The sequence below is a fragment of the Hevea brasiliensis genome, chromosome 15, assembly GCF_030052815.1.
Source record: "Hevea brasiliensis isolate MT/VB/25A 57/8 chromosome 15, ASM3005281v1, whole genome shotgun sequence".
In the NCBI taxonomy this organism is placed as follows: Eukaryota; Viridiplantae; Streptophyta; class Magnoliopsida; order Malpighiales; family Euphorbiaceae; genus Hevea; species Hevea brasiliensis.
This window is the reverse complement of record NC_079507.1, coordinates 60,073,051-60,087,137: the sequence shown is the minus strand read 5'-3', so window position 1 is coordinate 60,087,137 and position 14,087 is coordinate 60,073,051. Positions and strand designations below refer to the sequence as shown.

The 14,087-nt window shown below is 31.4% G+C and overlaps 2 protein-coding genes across 5 annotated transcripts; both read left to right on the top strand.

Annotated features, from left to right (window-relative positions):
* Positions 1–2,486: 2,486 nt before the first annotated feature.
* LOC110635620 (uncharacterized) lies at positions 2,487–3,598 on the top strand. Its single transcript, XM_021785039.2, has one exon. The coding sequence runs from the start codon at positions 2,559–2,561 to the stop codon at positions 3,324–3,326; it is 768 nt and encodes a 255-aa protein (XP_021640731.2). The 5' UTR covers positions 2,487–2,558; the 3' UTR covers positions 3,327–3,598.
* A 4,383-nt stretch (positions 3,599–7,981) lies between these two features.
* On the top strand, positions 7,982–12,476 carry LOC110635614 (vacuolar fusion protein CCZ1 homolog B). Of its 4 annotated transcripts, XM_021785028.2 has the most exons (10): positions 7,983–8,271; positions 8,379–8,472; positions 8,564–8,747; positions 8,844–8,885; positions 8,999–9,108; positions 10,110–10,205; positions 10,407–10,865; positions 11,274–11,429; positions 11,810–12,039; positions 12,146–12,476. In XM_021785028.2, the coding sequence occupies exons 1-10, from the start codon at positions 8,090–8,092 to the stop codon at positions 12,174–12,176; spliced, it is 1,584 nt and encodes a 527-aa protein (XP_021640720.2). In that variant the 5' UTR covers positions 7,983–8,089; the 3' UTR covers positions 12,177–12,476. The 4 variants fall into 4 exon arrangements, with proteins under 4 accessions (XP_021640722.2, XP_021640720.2, XP_021640723.2 ...); XM_021785030.2 differs by lacking the exon at positions 10,110–10,205 and having other exon boundaries at positions 7,982–8,271; XM_021785029.2 differs by lacking the exon at positions 8,844–8,885 and having other exon boundaries at positions 7,984–8,271.
* The last annotated feature ends 1,611 nt before the right edge of the window (positions 12,477–14,087 follow it).

Below are 14,087 nucleotides of genomic sequence, written 5' to 3'. Positions count from 1 at the left end.
CAAAATATATTCATACAAGAAAAAATAACCAAACAAAACAACAAGATATAATCAAAATAAATCGTAATTATTTAATCTTGAAGAGTTTATACCATCTAAATCAATATCGTTTTTTATTTTTTATTTATATTCTATAAATATCTCGTCCAATAAATCAGGACTAATTTTATTTGTGTTGAGTCAGCCCTTTAAGAGATAAAATGTTTTCAATAAGTATATTTTTCATTCATGAAAATTAAATACTCGACCAAACAATTACTCATTTTAATTTCTTTGCTCAATTTTACACAAACTAATCATAAATTCAATATTAATGGATCAAAAGGAAAATGGAGATAGCTTGGCAAATTACAACTTTGGTCTGTAGATAAACGCGGTTTGATCAGATAATTTTAAATACATTTTAAGAAATTTTTTTTATTAAAGTAATTATGAGTTAAGCGTATATAACAGATTTATTCGATAATTAAAAATATATAATTTCATCGCTTGGTATTAAAAAAATTGTCTAACAACTTAAAGATAATTATTTATATAAATAAATAAATACCATCACAATAATACTCTGTGAAATTATTAATTAATTATTATTTTTTTCTTATATGATCAGGTGGAGTATCTTTTACTCTCTATAAAATCTTTAAAGAGCCACCATAAATTTAGCCTTGTCTTCCGTAGCCAAAATTATTAAAGTTATCGCACGAAACACATCTTTGTCTGGCTGTCATTGGAGTGTTCCTTTGGTTTACTACAAAAGTCTATTGCATTAAAACTTAATTATTGGATTAATTATCTTTTTCTTGTTTACAATCCCACGCAAGAAAGTGAGGGAGAGAAGGCAGGTGACCAATAAGCAATTGCCATTCAATCTTCAATCTTCCACCCTGCAAGTCGTTGTTCCCTTAGCTTATAATTATATAATTAACAAGTCATCACGGAAGTTATTCAAAACCAAAGAGAAAGTGAAATTCAAGCACAAGTAAGCAATTATGATTTACAAATTAATGAATTAATTATGGTGATGATTCATTAGATTATAAGTACAAATCTATCATTATTGCAAGTATAAGATTAAATTTTTTTATATATTGAGAAGTCTTATTTAAATTTAATTTATTATAATTTTAAGATTTAATATGCATAAATTAAATTTAAGTAATTTTATATATGTTGTTAGCCTGACTTTGTTGGATTTGCCACACACGTGGCAACTACCCAGGTGAGTTGGGACCCAACAGTTGCGGCTGCGGTACAAGAAAAGCAGACCATTCATGGGGCCTAAGTGTAAATTCACGGTACATGTGTAAGAACATGGGATTAACATAGACGCGGTGTTGTATTACAAAAGGGTCCACACCCAACATTGCTTTTGTAAATTTGACACATGCCCATCATGGAACAGAAGCTCCTGATGACTGAAACATCAAAGATCCATCCGTAAACATCTAGAAAGTTTCCATGGAAATACCTTAATCATTCACCAATTACAAGTTGGAAACTCTACGTGTCATATCATACGTATGAAGTGTTGCAAATGAGAAAATCCTAGTAATATTAATAGATGAAATGAATGGTTGTAATTCAATTTTAAAAATTAATTTAAAGGGAAAAAATTTATTTAAATTTTATATTAAGTATTAATATTTTATTTTAAATTAACATAAAATAATATATTTTTCATGTTAATACATGAATATTGAAAAAATAAAATTTATAGATAAATATATATTGGATAATTTAATATTAAAGTATATTATATAAAAAAATAAATTGAATATTATTTAATATAAAAAATAACTTAAAAAAAATTTACTTAAATTTTATATTTAACACAAATATTTTATTTTAAATTAATATAAAATAATATTTAATTTGATATTTAATTTATTTATATATATTTTTATTATAATAGATAGCTTGAAACTGATTTCTGGCATTTGTGTTAGGTAGCAATATGAAAAATTTAAGGAATTAATTTAGAAATGCGTGTATATAAGTGGTCTAAAATGTTTGAAAATGACACATTTATGAAAGCATTAAATCTATTAACGCCAGGTATCATTGATGAGCAGTAACCATGATGATGTGGCATTGCCCCTTAATTTCCTTTAAATGGCTGGCACAATTACACGTCAAATCGAATGATTTCTATTTTTTTATAACAATATTTTGGAAAAATGTGCTTTTTCTTTTACTTGCATATAAAATTCGATTTTGCCATTTAAAAAAAAAAAAAATTCAATGCACTTAAAGTGTTATATAGATATCCTATTTCTTGCGTTCAATGCATATGTGATATAAAAAGAAGCTTAGGTGGCATAGGTATCTCTGGAAACAGTCAATATTTCTGCCAATAGTCATTTGCGATATGATGGTCAAATGGTAGTTAGAATGCGAAAGTGGGATGTATTTGTAATTTCAAAAGGTCAATTATTTGCCTGCCATCCTATAGGTTTGCCCCATAAAAGCCCAAGATTTAGAGCTCGGAAACTTCACCAACCACTTGCTAATTAATAAGCAAAAACCCTTAATCTCTCTCAGCCTATCCTTCTCTAAAAATGGAAAAACCAACATCAATTGTTGTGCAAAATTCAGTCATCAATCCTTACATATCCAAAGTTCACTACCCACAAAAAGCCACGGGCATATCCTTCTTTGCCTTCGTTTTCTCTATTTTTATGTATATCTCTATCTTCTATGTTTTCAATCTCTCCCCTTCAAAGCTTGTCAAGAACTCCAAGTTTTGGTTCTTCATTTCCAACACTCTCATTATCATCATTCTGGTAGATTATGGTGCATTCTCTTCCTCCAGAGACAATTCTAAGCAACACGATCTTTACCAGGACCACATAATGAGAAGGCAAACAAGTGCTCCATCCTCCTACCGACAATACCACTCTCAAATTATCAAGACATGCATTCCTAAAGAAGAGGTCGAGGTCTTGCAGGAGAAGAGCAAAGAAATAACAACCCCTCAAAGGACAAGGTCCAGCACCAGCTTCCAAGGGAATAAGATTAAGAAGCTTGAAAGTTGCCTGGAACAAGATAATGCTAGTGGAGATCGTGAGAAGAAGAAGGTCCAGCCAAAAACTTTTCAACGTTGTAAGTCAGATATCCATAAAAGGGTAGTGATTGATGAGAGTAAGAACATTATTAGAAGAGTAGAAGAAACTGATATATATGACTCACCACCAGACCCTGTAGACAGAGAAGAAAATAAAAATGATCCGTATGCAAAAATGTCCAACGAAGAATTAAACAGAAGAGTTGAAGAGTTTATTCAAAGATTCAACAGGCAGATTCGGCTTCAGAGAGATGTTTATTAGATAAACTCAAGTAGGTGATGAATTCGGGTTCCATCGATCCAAGAGGTTATAGCCTAAATCTAGCTAGCTAGCTAGAAAACTATGCTGCCATTTTGCCATGCCTTTTAGATTATGTTTGTCTTCCACTAGCTCTATCTTTTTCTATATATGTTATTATCTAAGTATAAACACTTTAGACTTTTGTATGGAGACTTGTCTTTGTCCATATTATTTTTTCCTTTTGTTGGTCCTCTCTTATATATTTTATATATAATTATGATCTATTTTCTGCATCTTCATCTTTTAGTATATGTTTTAGGCAATATGTCATTTCTAAGCTCTTGAACCTTTTCAATTTTATTTATTAATTATGTTAAGCCCCATATTTTTAATTGAATAATAATTGACAAGTTCACAGGCTTAAAATTGATTTTTATTTTTTATTTATAAATTAAGTACCATTATTGACATGACAATAATTAATAACCATTTTATATATATCATCGAACTTTAACATGAATCTTGCATTGCCAAGGACCAATAATAAAAAGTGAAAGAAAAATAAATATTATTATTTTTTATTATTTTCTTTTTTTTTCACGAGAAAATTATAAAATTATCATTTTTATTTAAATTCTTTTTTGAAATATATAAAATAAAATTGTAAGTTAATATCACAACTTTTTTTTCTTTCTTATTTTCAACATTTTCTAAATAAGAAAAATAATTTTATTTTTATTTTCTTTTTATTCAAATAAAAATAAAAATAATCAAGAAAAATTCTTTATTTTCCTTCCTTTATTAATTTCTTTCCACTCTAAAATTTTTTTCAAACACAGTGTAAAGTTAACTTCATTCTTTTAATGTGTCCATTACAAATTGATTTTGACACCAAAGTCAAAATCTGAAGGGCATGGTTGATTTTTTTTTTTTTTTAATAATTGCTACATTTTGTTTGTTTGCTTGCTTTTTATATTTTATATTTCAAAATTTTAACTACTATTTTATTAAAATCATAAGACAGTAAATTTAAAATTTATCTAAATTTATTTGACTTAAAGACATATAATTTATGTGACAAATTTCAGATTTGAGTTTTCTTTTATATATGAGTGTACCTTTATTATATTTAGAATGATTAATTTTATTGAAATTAGAATATATGAACAAAATGTTAATTATGTTTTTCAACCCTATCTCCATATGATTGATGTTTGAACTTTTGTTATTGTCCAGACCATAATTGCATGGCATGCAGTTGCTATTATTATTATTATTTCCATAGAATTAATTAAGTTTTCACAAGGCTAATAGTTTTAAAGTGTTTTTCAAAATAGATAATAATATCAGAGAGGAAACGATAAAAAAGAAATACGTTTTCTTGGAAAATAAAGTTCATTATCATGGTACATTATTGCCATGATAAGACAGCACCTGAGGTGGTCTGTGGGGAGACCATGAGGTAGACTAACTATCCATGATAGTACGATACCGTTAACCATAATATCAAAAATTAAAAAAAAAAAAAGAAATTGATTTGACAATATCAGCTGTTATTTTATTATTATCATTACATTTTTTTACATTTCATCTCAATTTTTTTTATCGAATTTTTCTTTTAAATTCAGAAGCATTGTAATTAATATTATAAAAGGATTAATTGAAAAATGTTATTTAAACTATAATTAAATTAAATTAAATTTATTACTTTTACAATAGAAGAAAAAAAATAAAATCTCTTAATGTATAATTTATTAATTTTTAGACTTTATTCAATAACAAAAAAGAAAGAGCTAATTACGATCTGATAGCAGCAGCTAATTCCTAAGGAATAGAACAACGCAAGGAAAAGAGCGCTGACGCAACTCAGCAAGATGAGCACGATGATCTATCTGAAGCAGATCAGGAGCCCCAAAGAAAACTCCTACTATAAAAGAACTTTGTTTGCACCTTTTCAATGGAAGAGTGATAATATCGTTTTGCATCCTGACCTACATCCATACACGCCTCCAAGGAGGTACCAACCAATTTCATCAAAGGCATCCCCATAATTAATTTGATGTGATTAGAATTTCTTCTCCTAATGTTATATTTTGAGACTCAAAATTTAGATTTCATGAAGCTAACACCCTCTGACCTGATAATTTGCAGAACTCAAATACAGCATCTTAAATAATACGAACCTAATCAACAACAACTTTACTAAATTGTAGCAGATGAAAAAGCTTTTATTCATGGCCTTTGTGCTGGCTTGGATTTAGCCGAGTGTCCCATGATTTTGTCTCATAAGAAGAAAATCATGGGAGAGGAGAATCATTCAAAAGAACTACTTTTTTTTTTTTTTTTTACCCAGAAAATTAAAGTTCTTTGAGATGATGCGATCAGGGAAAGATATGGGATCTCTCTAGTAAAGTTTTAGTTGAAATTAATCTTCCAAAAGTAATTGCATGATGATCAATCCCTTTGTAGATGCACATTTAATTTATCCCAAATCAAATAATTAATATTATTTAAAAATGAAAATTAAAGTGGTGATGGTTTTTCTATCTTTGTGACTTTGTCAAGCTGCTGGCTTTTCTTCGGTTTCTTTATTATCTTATTGGTGTGTTGTTTGAAACTTGAATTAGTCTAATTTCAGCTTCGCATTATAAGCCGTATAAATCTCCTATATATATGGGGAATTTTTTTAAGAGTTTTTTATTATTAATTTTAGGAGTGTGAAGGAATTAAATTGCTGGAGATTCGCTTCAGCTTGATTTTTAAATAAGTCAAGTTTGTCAAGGTTTGCGAACTAGCTCATTATAAGCTTGCAAGCTAACTCGTTTATAAGCTCATAAAATGGTTTGTGAATAAACTCCATCAACAATCTTGTTTATAAGATATTTATACTAGTTATTATATTTCATTATATCATAAATATATTTATTTTATTTACAGATATTCAAAAAATAATATATTATTTAAATTATGATATAATTAATATATAAAATTTATTTATAAAATATAGTTATTTGTAATTTAAATTTTATTTTTTATAAAAATGAAATTAATTAATTTTTATATGAGAATTAATTAAAATTACATTATTTGAACTTTATAATTCTAAATTTAAAAACTCATTAGTAAAGTAAATGAGTCGAGATATTTACAAGCTGCTTGAGATTTGATTCAATAAAAGTTTGGCATGACTCGACTTGTTATATAAACGAGCAAAATTTGAGCTTATTGATATTCAACTCGACTTTTGAAAAATTTTGACAAAATAAATTTGAATTTTTCAAAACTCGGCTTGGCTTAATTTATTTATCCTCATAATTATTTTATTAAAAATTCAACAATTATTTTTATATAATAGTAGTAAATTTTATATTATAAATAAAAAATAAAGTTAAAATAAAATATTAGAAAACCAAAATAACTATAAGATGCATCTATTTAATTTTTAAAAAAATTCTTTCTAATTTATGAAACTCTTTTAAATATTATAATTAAAAAAAGAAAAATAAAGGAAAAATTTTTTTAAAGTAGCAGGTAACATGTCATGCTATGCTTGATAGCATATCCGGTGCTTTATAATTTAGCACATAACGTTAGTAGACAACTTTAGTGTAGGATTTAAGGTGGGTTTCCTTAATTCTTTGGCTATATCAAGCTAAGTCTAAGCTTGGAATTGGAGAGTTCTTTAGTTAAGGTTTAAGAAGATTGTTGATCAATGGTTTCATCTCAATTAGGTTAATCAACTGGATATATATTATATATTTTAGAGCCAGGAACACTTAGTAAGGCAAGACTAAACTTTATCAACTCAATGCTTGCGATCCAAAGTTATCAGAACCCAACACAAGCCGATTTCATGTATACTTTCGCTCAGCCCACTAAAGGAGAAGGGTACTCTACCATTTGTAGTTAACCTGCTTCATTTGGACAACAGAGGGAACATTATTGGTAGTGTTGGGTTCCTTGCATGGCATTCCCTCTCCTCTAGTTCAGGGGACATCTTCTTTTTCTTCAAATTCTCAAGTTTCCACAAACAAGAGTCTCATTATTGCAAGGAGAAGGGCTGTAGTCTTTGGTTCTAGTGGTGGTTACTTTTTGGCTCAACTTGCACAATCTCAATTCAAAATTTCCTTCATTTCATTCTGCTGCTGCCCAAGAAGATGAACTAGAGAAAGAAGAGGATGGAACTGTTCAAGTTTTCCAGGCATCTTTATCTCTCTCTTGCATTCTGCCTGATTTTTCATCAGCAGCTCCACCTAATTTGATAACCCATTTAGCTTTATGCTTGATGAAATGAGTAAGAGTTAATTTTTTGCATTTATAGTTGTATTTTATATGCAAATTAATGGCTGCATTTAGCATCTAATATTGTTCTGGATGACTAAATATCATCCTTAATTATTTGCAGGTAGATCAGTGATTTAATTAGCAACTAAAAGGAATGGCCAATTGGGTTTATACTTTTATTAAAGAATTACATTTCTTTTATCAACATTGATATTATTAAGCATATTGAGTTAACAATATTTTCATTTATTTCTTTCTTTTTGGAATTCCCTTTTGCTCAAGTCAACAAAAGAGTAAAAGGAATAAGTCCAATACACAAGGCCGTAATGGAAAAAGCCCAACATGAATTGGGCTAAAAGGTTTTTTTTTTCGCCTCCTTTTCTTGTTATCTAAACGTTTTCTTTTTTACTTCCTCTCTCGAACGTCTTCAATTTCCTGGACTCTCTCGCTGTTTAGCCACTACAATCTTCGAATTCTGAAGCATTCTAACATTCCAAATTATGGGTTTGGCCTCCGCTAACACTTCCAGTGAAGGCATGCAACTTTGTGTATTTGATTTGAGAAGAGGGCAACTTGAAGGGCAAGAGCTGGATAAGATCCTTTTCTTTTTCCCTGCTGATTTGCCCTTCTCTACCCAACTTTCCGTCATAGGACTCAGTGAAGGACTCATCACCTTTACAAGGTCAGTTTCCATTTTGATTTGGTATATGGAGCCTATTTATTCAATCGCAAATTCTTTTTTTTTTCTCCATCAAGTTTATTGTAAGATATCCGTTGAATTATGCGCAGAATTTTCTCTCCAGAAGCAGCTTGCGAGGTCATAGAAGCAGAGAGGCATTCTCATGTATTTTACGAGGCAGAGCCGGACATCTGGATGGTGATGGTATGGTATTCCTCCCCTTTTAAATCGACGTGGGTTGAATCTGAATTTGTTGCAATTGATTAGTTTTAGTCGGTCATTAACCTTGCTGTAGGTAGTGGAGAAAAGTAAGGGGCTGGAAGTCATATGGCGGATAGATGCATTACGAGAGGTTCTCAAGGAAGTTCACTCTCTTTTCATGATGTTTAATGGGTCTATAAGAGCAATGCTTGAGAGAGAACCTAGTGGAGGAGTAATTCGATCTCATCTATACCCTTTCATAATGGATTATATGAGTGGTAAGACATACACAGTTGTTTGCCGACCAGAGTTGCTTTAAATCAAATATCCTGTCTTTGATTCAAAATGTTTCATTGTAAGTCACTAATTGTCAGCATGTCAAATGTGGTCTCCATTGGAAAACTACTGCTGCTGGGGTAATGCTGAAGTTGCTGTATCAAATGACCTCCATTGGATTTGAGCATCCAAAGTATTGCTGAAGTTGCTGTATCTTGTAGTACCTTACGTGTAACTTTTATCTTTGGGACAGATTTTCTTGTTGGGAAGAAACTCCAATTACCATCATTTCGTGACTGTTTAACGGAGCGTGGAACTGTTCAGATGTTGACTGTTGGGAGAGAAGCTGCAATTGAAGTTCAGGTTTGCCTTTAGAAAAAAATTTTGAGTGATCCTATACATTTGAATTTTGAAATGCCAAAGCTCATTGACATTTTGCCAGAATAAGCTATTTAAACCTGTCCTAAAATTTTCTTATTACTTTTTCCCCCTATGAAAGTGTGCTTAGCACCTATGTGGGATCTAACCTGCAATCTGACCCTTCACACATGTTGTGGGAAGGAAAGCAGCCATTTGGCTCCAAGGCCATTTGCAGGATTACTCTTTAAACTTCTAAAAAAATATATATGGTTTGGTCCTTTGCCACTTGGTGTTGGGATTTCTTGTATTTAGATGTATAATGTCAGACTGATAATAGCTAAGCCTGAACAAGTCTTTTTCTGTCCATATGAGGGTATGCTGGAGTAATGGGCAATTCAATCTGTAGTTCATGTTATTGGTTAATACAATGTTTTCAATATGTCAATTTTAGTTTTCAATGCATTGTCCTTATTTTTTGTTGTTGTTATTATCATTTTGTTGTGGAGTGGTGCCCAGCATGTTTAAATTAACATGCTTGATAGTCATTAAACCATTTATATGTCTCTCGCGGGTCTACAAATCAATCAATAGCAAAAATAAGTAAATAAACATACCTCACTAGCAGAATAGCAAAAATAAGTAAATAAACATACCTCACTAGCAGCCTTCAATTTTATAATAGATGATAATCTGTTTCCCCATTGTATTTTCGCATGTAATGCCATCTATTACACACTTCTTCCTTTTCCCAGTTTTTAGTGTCAAATACTATGATAGTGCTATTGTCCATGCTATATGTACTGTTTTCTATTTCAATCTTCACTTATTTAATTATCTATGTAGACTGCCATTTTTTTTTTCTAGTGATTAAGAGGGCCACACCACACTGGACCATTTCTCGGTTGAAGCTTCCTGTTGTATACCATACAGAACACAGAAATATCATGTTTGGCTTGTGAGTAGAAGGGTTGTTCAATGTTAATGATACCATGTTATTTTGGCAGTCACTTGTCAGGGTACTAGAGTCTTGTGCTGGGACCACACCTTGCCATTCACTGATTTTCTTTCAGGACCTGCTTGTCTCCACAACAGTTTCTCCTGTATGTTTCATTCTCCATATAACTTTTGATTTTCATGAGTTTCTATTTTTTATGATATGCAGTTGCCTTTAATCTTAGATTTTAATATTTTATTTGGATCTTAAGGTTTACATAAGATTTATTTCACCAGAAATCTAATAATGACATTGCTGGGGACTTTTTTTGGGCCAAAATCTCACTTTCATTGCATTGTTTTGTCAGGATGACACCATAAATTTATTTACATATGCGGTTCTGAGGTTGACTCCTCGTGCTTTATCCTCTGGGGCAAGTTCATGGTCATACTTACGCAAAGGAAGCACTGCATCTCATGTTGCTGCAGGGTCTACACTGGCCCAATCTGCTTCTGTTTCAGAACATTTATATCGCTCACATGATAACTCTCCTGGTCGAGATGACAGTTACCATGTTAAGAGACCCTTACAGCATGACAAGTGGGCTAAAGGGAAGGATGGTTTTCTTGTCACTGATATTTGGGGTGCAGAGATTGGTAGCTCTGTTACAGTTAGCCCAACAATTTGGCTTCGTCAGACTGAGGAAAGAGTGTATCTCTGTGCTTATCAGTATAAAGGTCTGACCTTAATCCTTCTGATTCCTGTTTCCTCCATTCTTAATGGGGAGCAAGGTGTTTCCCTGGTGAAGCAGCAAGTTCTTGAAAATGTAAGTCCCTTCCTGTGACAATTGCTAATTATTCCTTACACAATTCAGCCAGTAAAAAATAAACTCTACCAGTCTCTACTCGTTCTGTTGTATGTGCAAAGATTTGCAGCATGAATAGCCAAATGATAGCTTTGACATGCGACAGATGAGGTCATCTCATCAGTTGTGCTTGATTGTCTGATATCTGAACGTCAGAATGATATTGCACAGTGCACAATGTTGAAGCATTTTTTACCAAGCATTACTTGAATAGCCCATGCTGGAATAATTTTATCTGGTAGTACAAGAGAAAGGTCAAGCTATATGGAAATTCTGCTTTACGCTCTTATTATACCTTCAATTGATTTTCACATGTTGAAAGTTTATCCATCTTTTATTTGGTTCTCATTTTCTTTTGTGATGTACTAGGCATCCCTTAAGATGTTGAAAGTTGAAGAGAAACTATCAAAAGGATGGGGTGGTGAGAATGCTTATCACGTTAGTGGGTATCGTTACTTGCTAGTCGATGATGATCGAAATATATCTAGGGCTTCTCCGCCAGTAAAGGTTACAACCCTTACAAAGGTATAATCCCCTTCAATCTTGCTTAATGAATACATAATTGTCTGGCTTAACATGGGCTGGATGTGACCTGGCTCAACTGAATTTGATAATATACCTTTTTTCTTGTAATGAGGCAAAAATATGTATTATGGTTACAGCTTACATCTAGAATTGTTATTAAGAATCAATTTACAATATTTAGCTCATGTAATATGCCCGTATATCATTCTCTGTGAAGTTTATCTTGGTTAACTTTGAAGTCTGGTCTGTCAATCAAGCATCAGCCTTGCACAGGTCAAATGAAAATCACAGGACTCGGCAACATTGTCTAGAATGTTAATACTGGGTTTTCCATTGAGAACCCTATCTGGTCAGTTGAAGAGTTTGCCATCATATTGCAGGAATCTTTACTTGCCATGAATAAGCTTAGAGAAGAGGTAGATTTGGAAAAGAGTAGAGCAAAAAGGAATGGTGTAGATCAAGAGAAAGATTTGGAAATATGCATTAGAGCAAAAAACAATGCTTGGGTTATTGCTCATACTACCAGAGGGAAGGAGCTTTATATGGTTCTAGAAAAGGCCAACGAAACTCTCCTTTATGCCTCTGATGCTGTTGAGAAGTTCAGCAACAGGTAGATACTTTCTTTTCTCTTTTATTCAAATAGCATGACGCATATTAATTTTATGAGTATCTGAATATTAGAAAATTTTCTTTGATATGTTTAATGCTTCATACAGGTATTGTGGTGGCACTTTCTCATTGGATTAGGGGAAGTGTAGTGTTCCTATATAATTAGGATTAGAGAAACTGCATGTGCAGCAAATAATGAGGATTAGACGTTAGAGGAACTGCTTTGGACTAGCATATTTGGATTAGGTACTTGTATTTTTATCAATGATGTTCTGTTTCTTCTTTCATTGCTTTACACGTGTAGAGGCATGGTATAGATTTTTGTAATACTGAGGTCCAAAACTAAATATTCGTTTCTGTTGTGTGCGTGTGTATGTATATACATGTATATTTTTTAATGATGATTCCAGGCATGTTAACATGCTGTTTTCGTTGTTATTCAGTTGTTCTCCCCCCTACACCTTTGTCTATAGTCTTTATTGTTCTGTGAGTTAGTAATTTTGTGTGAATTTTAACTCAAGTTAACAATCATTTTTTGCCACTGAAGAAACTCCAATAGCTGCAATGAAGATAGAATATGTAATGCGTTTAATTTTATTAATTTTTCGTAATTGTTCTTGCCTGAACTTGGAGATCGCCTTGCATTAATTTTCAACCTAAATTATTTTAAGTATAAAATTTTTTGAATTTTGTTTATAAAATTATGTGACATGTTTATTGTATTTAAAAATTTATTTCTTTAATTTTGTATAATTAATTGTATTTAATTAAATCTTATATTTCGGAAGATTTAACCTAAAATCGTTTAGAGTGAAAAAATAAAATTATATTTAATTAAATTTATCAAAATCAATTAATCAATAAATTCTAAATGAGCAAACCTGTAATTTTGATTTAAGTAAAATTAATAAAATTTGTAAGTGAATTTTATATTTAGTAAGATCAATACTTTTTTTAGCAGTAAGGATATGAAAAGATGGGGTTTTTTAAATAAAGGCACGCCATAGTTACATGAGCTTCACATCAGAATATGATTTTCCACACTAATGACAACATGATAGAAATACTTCCTACATTATTTTGCTTCAATTTCTGAATGAAACTGGTTCACAAATTGAGCTCAATATGGTAAGTTCCTATTTCCTGCAAATATTAGGAGTGGTAGGTCTAGACAGCACAGCCCCTATCAAGTCATCAAGCCGAAAGAAAAATCACCCTGATCAACTCCACAAATTTACTGTTTGGCGCTTTGGTGTGTGATTACCAATTACAAAGGAGTAACCATAATCTTTTCCATACATAATTTCCAAATCAAAACCCTTCATACACAGATCCATAAATTGCAACTACAATGAAGATTCACCCATCATTTATGCAGTTGGATAGTGTTGTCCCGAAGAAAGTGACTAAGAAGGGGGTGAATTAGACACTTTAGGTAATTTTTTAATCCTTGCTTAAGACTTAATGAAAAATTATGGCTTTGCACTTCTATATATGTGTATAATTCTGTTTTTAAGATGTAATTTAAGTGATCAAACAAGTTATCCACAAATAGCAGCTCATACACAAAATAATTACTTAATATCAAGAGTATCTTCTCACATAAAAATCAGAGTTTGCAGGTTTGATTGTTCAAGCTCAGTATTAACTCAATAAAACAAATTCTCAATACATTCAATATATAATTAGAGAATCAAAGTGCTGAAAATTAAAGAGTTAAGGGAAGAAAAGAATCAAACACAATGTTTATAGCAGTTCGGCTCTCTTTGCCTACATCCACTCTTCCCAAAATCCCACTTTGAGAGTCACTCCACTATTTGATATTTTCAACAAGTAAGATTCAAAGCCTTTGCAATCTCAGCAAGCTTCCCAGGTGCTTGAGAACCTTTACAACGTCTTTGCTTCCCACAAAAGACCACAAACTTCACAAGGTGCTTGAAAACTTTTCATAAGCTTCATAAGGTGCTTGAAAACTTTTCACAAGCTTCACAAGGTACTTGAAAACCTTCCATAAGTGTGTCCTCACACTTACACAACCTTAAATAGGTT